The following is a 12,743-nucleotide window of genomic DNA, read 5'->3' as shown; positions in this document are numbered from 1 at the left end:
CCTCATGAAACATCAAACAATAAAATCAAGATATTTATTTATTTATTTATAAGTTTTTTATATACCGCCGCTCATCAAAGATATCACGTCGGTGTACAGTGAACAGGAACTTACGCTGGAGCGTTATACATTTAACAGGGTTATATAAGCGTTATACATTTAACAAAGGTAAGTATATAAATATTTGAACATAAAACAAGTAGAATCTTTTAAAAACAGATATATAAATCATTAATCATATTGGTAAAATTATAATAACAATTTCAAAACAGCTGATGAATATCCAATAATTAAAGACTCATACAAATTTTGAATGCTTTCCCAAACCAATAAAATATTTCAAAACAGCAGACACACCAAACACCACCTAATAATTAAAAATGAGGATAAAAAATATCCCGCTCTCCATACCTGGGAACTTTTGATTTTCAGTCTGAGCTTGATATGGATTAGTAGGGGGAGGCAGTGGCTGCGATACACAAATTTTCTCCTTGCTCACACATACACACTCTCCAACACATGAACACTCACTTACTCACACATATTCATACACACACTTACTCTCTCCCCCACATGCTCTCACATGGACATGCTCTCTCTCTTCCACACCCTCACTGGCCCCCACATGCTCTCTCATACACACATATTTGCTCTCTCCTCTACATGCTCTCACATAATCACACCTTCTCTCTCCCCCACATGCTCTCATACAAACACATATGCTCTCTTTCCCCAAGTTCTCTCACACACACACACACACACTCTCTCCCCCACATGCTCTCTCATAAATACATGTTTTCCCTCACATGCTCGCTCCCTCACATGCTTTTGCACACACATTCATATACTTTCTCTTTCCCACACACATACACACACACACATTCTCTCTCCCCATATGCTCTCTCACACACATGCACTCACACATGCTCACATACATTCACTCTTTGTTTCTTTCCATCCTAGGTGCTGGCAGCAGTTATCTTCTTGGACTTCCATGCATCAGGAGGTCTTCGCTCTCTTTCTTGTTGAGCAGACATAGCTCCAGTCTTGGACCACACAGGCTGTTTGCTGTTGCTCTTCTTTTCTGCCACATGGCCCAGGCAATGCTGCCTCTCTTCTGTTGCGCAGCTGGGCCAATGCCGCCTCTCTTCTACTGCATGGCCCGTCCGCCAATGCTGTCTCTCTTCAACAGCACGGCATGATCCACTGATGCTGCCTCTCTTCAACCACGTGGCCTGGCTGCCGATTCTGACTCTCTTCAGCCATACTGCCCGATCGCCGATGCTGCTTCTCTTCAGCTGAGCGGCGGGATGGGCTCCCCGATGGTTGCGGGCCTCCTCTTCTTCTTCTGTCGCTGGGCAGGATAGGCACCTCTGGCGGCCATAGAGCCTTTTCTTCTTTGGGCAGGATGGGATCCCCTGTCCCCTTGGCGACCCCTACAGACTGGCACCCAGGGACCTTGGCTCACTGGGTCCCCCCTCACTATGGCACTGAGTAATAGCCAGCTTAAGACTTGAAGTGATACAATTAAGTTAAAATCTTACAAATCTCCATCGTGTTTCCATGCAGAGTCCAGCTCTTCTGGAGGCAGTTGTATTGGTACAAGTATTTTAATGTACATGATACATGTAAAGGCCCACTGGATCCTTACCAGAGGCAGTGTAAGTGCACAGATTGGACCATTTCAGAAGGTTCCCCCATAGAAGTTCACTCCAGCAAAGAATATAGTGACCACTAGAGCTTTCTAGGAAGAAAATGAATAATGATGGAGAGAGATGTAGCTGAACCCCAGAGAGGGAGCAGTCTTTTCCCTCCTTCTGTAAACCGTTGCAGGAAGAGCACCAGCAGTGCTGGATATGTTGTGTGCTGTGGAGAGACCCACTGAACCAAAAGAAATGAAGTTAGTAAGCTGATTCTCTGATTTCTTTTTGTCTAACGGAGACTACTGCTTCATGGAGGAAACTCTTCATCTTTGCATCTCAGGATCTGGAATCACTGTCCTAAGTTCTAGGACTCATTTATGGTTCCCCATGAACTGGATAATAACCTTTTATCCTTAGGGCTTCTTGTCTCTAATGGGAAAGCGTCCTGTTTTGGAGCCTTGGAGATTTTATGCTTCTAGACTGGAAGCCTTTAACTTGCATCCTGATTTGCTCATCCAGATTGATCCAGAGCCACCCAGGCAGAATTGAGGAGGGAATTGGTGCCTAGCTAGTACATACAAGGAGGAGAATGGGCTTATCTGGTGCACACAAGGAGAAGAGAAAAGGACAGATCAGATTAAAGCATTGGAACATAGGTCCAAGGACTGTCCTCAAGACATAGGGAACCTCTCAAGTCATTCACTAGGAGAACCTGGAGCCAGCAAACTCAAAGGAGATCCTGCAAGATTGTGTTGGTTAATGCATGAGTATAAAACAATGGATTCATCCAGGGCTGAATTTGGGGGAGGGGAACAGCCAGGAATGCAGCTCTGTCACTTGTTTAAGTTAAGAGGCAGAACAGCAGAGGAGTTGTTCTCCAGTCTCTCCCCTCCAGGCAACCTGCAGGGAAGAGAAGGTGAGGGGACAGCACAGAGAAGGGAACTGCCACTTTTTGCTCCCTAGTCCTGTCACTTCCCTCTTTTTCCTTCTCTTCCCCCTCCCTCCTGCCCCACCTCTCCTTCTGAATTGCAATGAACAAAAAGGGGGAAGGGGGTAATACTGAAGCTAACACTGCAGATACAATTAGCACAAGTGTGAGCAGTAGTGCAGGCTGTGAAAATTACTACTGCTCATTACTTTCAAACATGGGCTTCATTTCTGGCAGAGCAACTCAGAACTGTGTTCTGCTTCCTTTTATCTGGGACTCAAGGAGGCAGAACAGAGCTAGCAATGTATCTCAGTTCTGGCTCCCCTGAGGAAACAGAACAGAGCCAGTAGTGGTATGGATTATTTATGTGTCCCTCCAGCCCTGGGAAGAAGCAGAGAAGAGCAAAGAGTGCTGGACCCGCTTACCCTGGCTTAGATTTTTGTGCAGTTTTCCCAGCACAATTTAGGGGGTTATAAGGGACAACAGCCAAGGTAAAAAAAAAAAAAATGTAGGGTCTATGTCAGCAGCCCCACTGCTTCTGCCCCTCCTGGCTCTGTTGTAGGGTTGCCAACTGGCTCCAGATTTTCAGGACAGGTTGTTCCATTCCTGGTTTTACCCCACTGCATGCAGAGATTTGTAGCCTTGCTTTTCTAAGGAACCGCAATAGGGAAATCAGAACTACAATTCCCTGCATGCAAAGGGGTAAAACTAGAACAGGATCAACCTATCCTGAACATCTGGAGCCAGCTGGCAACTCTAGTATGTTGGCTTCCTGCTTATGCTGTTATCCCGGGCTCTGCTGATCACACTGGTAAGGGTGAAAAGACTAAAAAAGTAAATGAGGGGATATGTGAATGATTGGAAAGGGGGGGGGGGGGGAGCAGCAGTGAATGAGTGAAGGGATCTGAGGGAGGGGAACAAGAATGAAGGAGAAGCGGGGATAGGATTGGGTGTGGTATGGTGGAGGGAGGGAGGGAGAGGGTGGACAGCGAGTAAGGAGAAGCATGTGGCGTTGCTCCCTTCCTTCTACTCCCCAAGGAGGCAAAGAGGCAGGCCCCATGCCCCTGTCCAAGGAGACTGAGAACAGCAGACAGTGCACATCAGCCTGCTCCTGCTCCCCCAGCTCCTGGCTTGAAGAGGAGGTCTGTAATTTACTGGCCGAAGCGGAGAGGGTTCCTACAGACAGCAATTTTGTAGGCAAAGGAGGTGCATAAGAATCACCAGGGATAGGGGGGCTTAGATTTAGGGGCTTTAAGACCACTGGGGTGGGAGGGGGGGGGGGTTACAAAGACCAGTGGGGAACTTGTGGGGGAGCCAGGGACAGAGGATGAGGATCACCAGGGCAGAGAGGAGGGGGGTTAGAGGGAAAGTGCCAATTCTCTCTATCCACCTTTTCCTCCTTACCTCCGTGATCTGATTTCCATAACCCCCAGCTGTGCTTTGCCTAACAACAATGCTCATTGAGCATGATACGTGTGGGAAGAATGCGTGGAGTATATGTGTGTGTGTGAGAGAGACAGTCACACACCTGACCCTGGCCCAGCCATCTCACCCTCCTCCACAATTCCACTCCCTTTACAAACTCAGCCCCGGACTCATCTCTAAAGAAGTGTGAACTCTGCCAAATAATTTCCATTGAACAAACTGACTTTTAAGTAAATATTTGGGTTGTACTGCCTGCTGGACCACCAAACTCTGTGCACAGAGTGATTATTTAAAGAACGTGCTTTCGATTGAGAACCCTGGAGTCTTGCTTCCCCCAATGTTCAGAAAGATCCCCGGGGACGTAGTGAGTGTGTCAGACCTCAGCTACCCCAGAGATGGACTCCCCCTCTTGCCTAGACTGATGATATCACAAATAACAGCCTGTACACTGGGAACACCAGCTGCTCCTCGCTCTTAGAACTGTTGGTCTTTGGTTATTTCCAACTCCCCTCCATCACCACCACCCCTTCCCACAGGCAAGCTGATTTTCTCCTTTGAGCCTCCTGCCTCCTGTCTTGTCACATGCAGTTGAAACTTGCCCCCTACTCCCCTCTTCCCTCTACGCCTTGGTGGCTCCGAGGTTTTTCTGTGGTGCTCGCTGTCCGCTGCTGCCATTAGCCCTCCCTCCCTTTTGATGGCTAGAGGACACCCTGGCTGCCTGCTCACTGTTGGTGGGGGGGATGACTCAGTGGAAACAGATAACAAGCAACTGCAGGAAAAAAAGACAGGTAAGGAGAGGTAACAGGAAGCATTAAAATAGGAACAAAGGCAGAAATGATCATGAATGAATGAAAACAAAACACAGACCATGAAAATTGAACAGAGATGCAAAGGGGGAACAAAGTGCCAGAGAGATGGAAAAGACAGGAAAAAAAAAAGTTTATTTAATTATGGTTACCCGTTTGAAATCTGTAGCACAATTCTGACTCATTTTCTGAGTCATCCCAACCACTGTGGGTCTAATTGCATAAAGTAGGTTGCTGCTACTACGCAAATAATTGTCTAGCTCCTGTGCTAAAATTACCTGGTGAAGGCAAAATAAAACTGCAGCATCTTTAGTTAAAAAAAAAAACTGACCTCATGGGAGAAGATTTGTGAAACAGGGACTGTAGCCATATGGCGAAACAAATGCAAAACAAAGCACAAGAAATCAGACATTTTAGGACCAAAGACTTGAGAAACACAAGCAACAAGTAGAGAAACAAAGAGACCGCAGAGCCCGCCACACCGGGGGCTTTTCCCTCGCAGGCGGATTGTACAGCCCGGGAATTCCAATACAGCATGACGCCAACATTTTCCACACGGGTGGAGAAGAATGGGCACGTAATAGATGTATGCACAGAGCAATTTATTTAAATAAGTTAATTGCGTAAGGTGAATCTTTGCCTAAAGTTCTTTTCTTGTGCACTCAGTGATTTGACTTCTTCTCTGGCAGCATTTTGCTAGGCGAGTTGCCTTGTACTGTAAGACAATTGGCGAGATCAAAACACATTTACAAGAGATGCCAAAAATACCAGCACTGATTAAAGGGCAAGAAATAAGGGGGAGCATTTTACGGAAAAATGCCCATTTGGTTTTGAGCAAGTGCAATCTTAATGTGTTGCCTCAGCGCCAGGTCGCACTGCCTGACATGATGAATTATCTTTATTCATTTATGCAGCCTCAGAATATTAAGTTTACTATCGTATGAGGACATCTTTTCGATAAGATCCCTACCGTCAAATACCTTCATAAAATCTGCAGTATTTTTTCGACAGCTTACATCAAACTGCGTGGTCCCTGTTTTGTCCATTCTTTGACAGGAATGACCCAGCGACGCTGTAGGCTTTCAAAAATGTTTATTTTGATTGCACAGGTTAAACTTTTTTTTTTTTGCATGGAAAAGGAAGGAAGTTTATTTTAGTAATAATACAACGAGATCGTGTGTATATATATATTAGAAAACAAGGCATGACAGGTATTGGATTACTTTCAAGTAATCCAAACCCCGGAGACCAGATGAGGCCCAAGGTGATGGGGGTCAGAGTACTAAAAACACAGCTTAGAGAACAATCTAGCATGACCACCACTTTCCCTCTCCTTCACCATCCTTTATGAAATTAAATAAAGGGCTGAATGGAGGAGGTAAGTTTGTGTAGGGCAGGAGGTGGGGGGGGGGGGGGGGCTCGTGAAACAATAGTTATCAGTAAGGCCTCTATGAGGGACGGCGCGTGTTTTCACAGAAGGCAGAGCCCTGAAAGGCCACAGAAACTATTTACAGGAAATTGTATATATTACATATTATTTTATGTGTAGGCATTTGATATTCTGCCTTTTCCAAATTAGCCCCAAAGGAGATTAAACTCGTACTACTGTGTTAAGAATATAAGATGGCATCCTAGCTGAAGCCCGCAAACCATTTGTGGTGAAAGGAGTATCTTTGCTGCTCAGTGCAGGTTCTTTCGTTCTCTTCTCTCCCCGCTGGTGTTCCTCTCTACTTCTCCAGCCCTTCCCCACAGTTGTTCTCTATTGCTGGCCCCCATCTGGGGCACGTTGGCATCAGTCAATGATCCTGGCTATTTGGGCAGGAGAACCTCTTATAGCAGGAAGCAGTGAAATGTAAAATGTTTACAATCTCCTTTCTCACCGCCTTCCCCTCTGACTCTCCCCTTTCTCAGCCCCAGGCACACCAGCCAACCCAATCTTATGCTAGAGTTTCCAACTTTTTTGGATGCTCAGATCCCTTTTCAGTCTCTAAGTTCTGCAGATCATCCTGATCACTTTCTCTCCCCTCTCCCCTCCCACAGCCTCTCTCCATCATTTTCCCTACTGTCCCAGCCTGTATCTATTACTTTCTCTATCCCCCAGTCCATTCCTATCACTCTCTCTCCCTCCCCACCTTGTCTCCAACAATCTCTGTCTTCCCTCCAGTCCATATGAATCACTCGCGCCGCTCCCCTCAAGCTTTCCCCATCAATCTCTCTTCTTTCCCAGCCAATACAAACCACTTTCTCTTCCTTTCTTCTTCCCGTCCTCTTCCTTTCTCCCCACAGCCTTTTCGTACCAATCTTTTGCTCTCCCTTCCGCGCCCCAGCCCTCTCCCATCAAGCTCTCTTCCCCAGCCCATTCCTTTCACAGACCTCTTCCTCCTCCTAGCCCCTGGCACTTGCCGTTTTTGACTTGGTGGTCTGTACATAGGAGGCACATGCAGGCTGCATGGTTTCTGGCATTCTTGCTGCCACCACCATGGGTAATATGTCCAATGTTGCAGCTCTGCCCTGGAGTCTGTGCCAGAGAAGCATCAAGCCCCTACAGCTGCTGCTGACTGCCAGAGCTCCGGACGAGGTCTGCCTTTGCTGTAGCCCTGGTGGTGGCGGCTGCCCAGGCCTCAGTCATTCTTGCTGCTGAATCTGTTGCCACAACTATGCAAGTCTGACTTACTGCGCATTTCCTGCCTACCAACCCTATGTGTACATTTCCCAGAAAGAAAAATGCTGGGTATTATTATATAGAATGAAGAGAGGCTGAGAGACTACAGAAAGACCACACACTTACATCTCTCTCTCTCTCTCTCTCTCTCTATATATATATATACATACACACATCTACAGAGAAATGAAAAATGACCACTAAGAAAACAAGCACATTTCTTGAATTCATGCTTGCAGTTGTTTAACGTATAGCAGAGATAAATACACACAACATACCCCTGTCTCTGCCCCCACCCCCTGCCCTCTCTCCACTCCCTCCCCAGAAAGCAGTATAAATATTACAGTACCTCCAAAATATCTATGAGGACATTTTCCTCTGGCTGCTTTGCACTCCTGACATTCTCCAGTACTATGGAGTAGTACACGCCCTGCGGGTCAGACTGGTACAGGTTGTAAGTATCCATCTGGTACCATTCTTGGACGGCCACAAAGACTTGATTTTCATCTGTGCTGATGATCTGCAAGTCCTAGAAAGAATATGAATAAAACAAGAACCATACTTAGCATGCTTTCAAAACAAACGGGTTTCATGCTAAAGAACTCCAGAAACACGAGGTGGAGAGGATTAGTTTTTAAAAACTTTAGAAACATAGATGATGTCCACAAATAGAAGGGCAATTTTCAAACTTATGTGAGAAGTTGCAAAGTCTTGAGAAGACCCCTGGCCACCACGCTCTGTGTCCTGTTGCACAGTCAATTTCTCACCCAGTTTACAATTTTGCTTCCATTACCTAAACTGGCAAGCTTTCTCAACAGTTTGTTTTGTGGAACCGTGTACAAAACTGTACCGAAATCCACATAGGCAACTTCTGCTGCATCCCTTTGATATATTACTGTTGTCACCTCATCAAAGAAATAAATTGTTTATTTTGCAAGATTTTCCCATTGTGAAACCACGCTGTCTAAAATAATCTAGTAGCTTCAAGGTATTGCACTATTGATCTTTCAGCACTGTTTTCATCACGTTGCCCACCATTGATGTAAAAGTAACAGGTGGGTAGTTTTACACTTCTTCTTTGTTCTACTTTTTAGGCTCTTGGCACCTTTGATGGTTCAAGTGATAAATTGAGTAGAGCCTGTGCAGAGTACAGTCAGCACCTCCTTGAGCTTCTTCAGAGTTCTAGGACGCACTCCATCGGGTCCCATAGCCTGGTCTACCTTCAATTTTACCACTACTTTGCACATTACTTCATCAGCAATTGATGTGTTTGCCCAACAGTTCTTTATGTCCTTGACTTTTACCCATCACCCTCTCCTTCTAGTGTGAATACCAAGTAGAAATATGAGGACAATTTTCAAAGGCATTTAGCCAGGAAACTAAATAGTTAAATGGTTAAATTCCCCCAGGTGAAAATTGCCCCCTTCAGATCATCTAAATGTAAGCAGAGACTTTCATAGCATCCATGTGTAGAGACCTCCAAGGTCTCCACTAGATGGCCCTAAATCCCTGCCCTTTTAGTTAGATAGCTAGAAGGGAGATACCAGCACCTCCCTCAAAGGATGACAGACGTGGTTGAATCATTGTCCAGATTAAAAAGAGGAATTTCCAGGGATGTGTTTAGGTCAGGGGAGTAAACAGCATGCACACATTTGCATTTTCAAATTTACATGTGATGGTTTACCTTTAATACAGCTCCCTCAGAAATAGCAGAAACAATTGACGTACACTTTGTATGCATGTATTTTGTAGGCAATTGTCATAGAAAAGTTGCCGGCAAGTTTCCCTTTAAAAACATGCCACAAGGTAGGCGTATACAGAAGGGGTACACATACATTAGACAGGTAACTCAAAATTACTCCTTATATCATCTTCAACAAACTCATGCTCCCCTTTAATTCTCATTATTCCCCATTTATTTATTTATTTATTGGTTTTTATATACCGTCATTCATCCTAGGATATCGCGTTGGTTTACAGGTAACAAAAACAATACGTCAGAGCGTTGTACATAGAACAATAAGTCTTCCTCTTTTCACATATAGCTAAAAGTTTTATCCTTTGCCTTTACTGATTGGACAATATATTCCTGAGTTTGAGCCTTTGCCAGTTTAAGTAGCCTTCCTGCCTCCATTTATTGCTTCTGACAGTGTTGCCTGTCCTCCTTCTGCCTCTGGATGTTTTGAAATCTCAGCAGAATAGGATCATCATGCACCTCATTTAGTCTTTTAATAAACTAAGAGGTCCATATTCAGTAAGCTGGCAAGAGGGCAAGTTATCTGGCTAAAGTTAGCCATATAACTGTGCTCGGATATTCAGCAGGATAAACATCCCACTGAATATACTTCCCTAAAGTTAACTGGTTACATATAGCCAGATAACTTAAAAACCTAATCAACTATGTTTGAATATAACCGGTTAGGTTTTTAGGTTATCCAGCCTTGTGTGGTCAGATACCTTGCCGTAACCCTTACAAATAAAGCCCCAATTCCAACCCCCCTCCCCAATATGTTTAAATTGGCCCCACTGGGTCAAGTAGTTCCAACATCTCCAAATCTCCACAAAACAGGGAAATTTATTTTTAGGGGGGGGGGGGTCACAGATTGTCCCCACCTCCTCCTTCCCATTTTGTAACTTTTTGTAAAATGTATCCCTGCTGTCCCCTTCCCGCCCGCAACCTCAGTAACATTAACCCCCACCACCACGAAAACTCCTGCTAGGAGTGAGGTAACCTCTTACCCGCTGTCGGCGCTTCCAGCGCTGTTCTGAGAAGACAAGCGCTGGAAGTATGAAGTTGTGGATAAGCTTATGCTTCCCGTGCTTGTCTTATCAGAACAGTGCTGGAAGCGCCGAGTACAAGTAAGAGGTTACCTCACCCCCGGCAAGGATTTTCAGGGTCCAGGGGGCTGGGAGCTTAATCTTACTTTGGTTGCAGGTGGGGAGAGAGGGAGGGGGCAATGCCAGAGAACCCCTAAAAAATGTCTCTGGTGGAGGGTTGGGGCTGCTCGGCCCAGAGGGGCTAATTTAACACATATTGGAGAGAGGACTATTTTTTTAAGGTTTTACAATGCTACTTAACTGGGTATCTTTGAAGATATCTGATTAAATGGAAAGCAGGTCTGAAGTTATCTGGATAACTAAGGGGGTCATTCATCAAATCGCGTTACGGCATTTTCGCAGGTGTTACGAACCTAATGCCCGCGACACTGCCATACACATACAATAAATAATATTGCAGCATGAAATGTGTATACAAATTTGAAAACTTTATTCAACTGTGAGGGGTTTGGGCAGAGTAAATGGAAATGAGGGCTGTTTAACTTTGCTTGTGATAGCATAAGGCACGGAAATAACTATACCTTTTTTTCTTGGCATTATGCCTGTGATAACTGTGTGTTATGGCTGAAATGGGATTTATTGCAAATCCCATGGTGAGAGGGGAGGGGGCGAGAGAGAGAGAGAGAGAGAGAGAAGGAGAGAGAGAGCGCTTCTGTGGAGGTCCACAGATTTTTAAACTATTTATGACAGTGTAAGAGGGAGCACTGGTAACTCAGGGTGAGGTTTGTGGGGTGAGATGGGTTTTTGGGGGCAGTTTAACATGCACAGTCATATGTACAAACAGCTACCATCATTGAAGATTTGATGTGATTTGAAAGGATGAAAGATGAAAGAAGTGTAGATTTGCATCATGTTGTCTCTACCTTGCTTGATTGAAGCTAGGTAGGTATTGCATCAAGGTAGGTAGAGACAACATGGTACAAATCTACTCTTCTTTCACTTTTCATCCCTTCAAATCACATTAAATCTTCACTGAAGGTAACTGTGCTATTTGTACATATGACTGTGCAGTAAAATTGCTCCCCAGAACCCACCCCACCTCACAAACCTCACTTCGAGTTACTAGTGCCCCCTCTTACAATTAAGCTTTTGGTGAGCCTCTATAGAGGCTCTCTCTCTCTCACACGCACGGCTAAGTTAGCCAGCCTAATTTAGGCCTGCTCTGTAATGCCTCTTTTAGTGGCTAATATTCAAAAGGTTGCCATTTAGCCAGAAACCTTGTGAATTTTAAAGCTAAAAGGCTTTGAATACTGATCTCTGTGTTCATAGGGTTTTTTTTTTTGGTTTTTTTTATCTAGCAGGCAGTGAGAGTGTGTGACTATGACTAATTCACCAATTTTTATTAAATCTGCTGTTCCACAGCATATAGAAGAATATTTATTTCTGGTAAGTAATTGCTCTTGCTTCCAGTTTCAATAACTGCCCAACAATCTAAGGGGTAGATTTTCAAAAAGCGCGAATAGGCCTACTTTTGGGCGGATTTACGCGAGCAGGGCTCGAAAATCCGCCCCTAAAAGTCTTTGTAATGTTACACGACTGAAGATGGGTAAGTAAGATTTGCTGGGAAAGTGTTCTTCAGTCCTGCAAAGGGTAGGACTACATGGTCAGTTTTCCAAATGCAGAAAAGTCATTAGTGGGGTACCACAGGGATCTGGGACCAGTGCTGTTTAACATATTCATAAATAATCTGGTAAAAGGAACAACAAATGAGATGATCGGATTTGCATAACACACATGATTATTCAAATTTATTAAAACAAAAGCAGATTTTGAGGAACCGCAGAAGGATCTTGTAAGACTGGGCATCTGAATAGCAGATGAAACTCAATGTGTAAAATTATAAAGCAAAGCTCATACGGAAAAATAACCCCAACCACAGAAGATACACAATGTTAGGTTCTGCAAAAGGAGATTGTACGCTCAGTGTGAGGTGGTGGTCAAAAAAACAAATAGAATTTTAGGAATGATCCGAAAAGAAATGAAGAAATGAAGAATAAAATGGAAAAGATCATATTGCCTCTGTATCGAGCCATGGGGTGACAGCACCTTGAGTACTGTGAGCAGTTCTGGTCATATAAAAAAAAAAATCAGAACTAGAAAAAGTACATAGAAGGGCAAATAAATGACAGAAGTGGATGGAACGGCATCCCTATGATGAGAGGCTAGACAGGCTAGGGATCATGATAGTTTATAAAATCATGAGTGGAGCAGAATGGGTAAATAGAGGATGATAATTTACTCTTCAAATAATTCTAAAACAAGGGAACTATCAACCAGCAGATTTAAAACAAATTGTAGAAAGCACTTGTTCATTCAGGGGCGGATTTTCAAAGGCGCGCGAATAGCCTACTTTTGTTTGCGCTCCAGGCGCAAACAAAAGTACGCTGGATTTTAGTAGATACGCGCGGAGACGCGCGTATCCACTAAAATCCTGGATCGGC

The 12,743-nt window shown here is 44.4% G+C and overlaps 1 protein-coding gene across 3 annotated transcripts in view; it reads right to left on the bottom strand.

The window, feature by feature from the left end:
• Positions 1-12,743, bottom strand: part of SORCS2 (sortilin related VPS10 domain containing receptor 2) — a 1,741,628-nt gene that overhangs the window by 241,646 nt on the left and 1,487,239 nt on the right. For all 3 annotated transcript variants that reach the window (XM_029591638.1, XM_029591649.1, XM_029591657.1), the window contains exon 9: positions 7,814-7,993. In XM_029591638.1, coding sequence (XP_029447498.1) covers positions 7,814-7,993 — 180 coding nt within the window. The remainder of the gene's footprint in view (positions 1-7,813; positions 7,994-12,743) is intronic.

This window comes from Rhinatrema bivittatum, chromosome 1, assembly GCF_901001135.1.
Source record: "Rhinatrema bivittatum chromosome 1, aRhiBiv1.1, whole genome shotgun sequence".
Classification (NCBI taxonomy): domain Eukaryota; kingdom Metazoa; phylum Chordata; class Amphibia; order Gymnophiona; family Rhinatrematidae; genus Rhinatrema; species Rhinatrema bivittatum.
The sequence above is the reverse complement of the archived record's forward strand: the minus strand, read 5'-3'. Positions and strand labels throughout refer to the sequence as shown.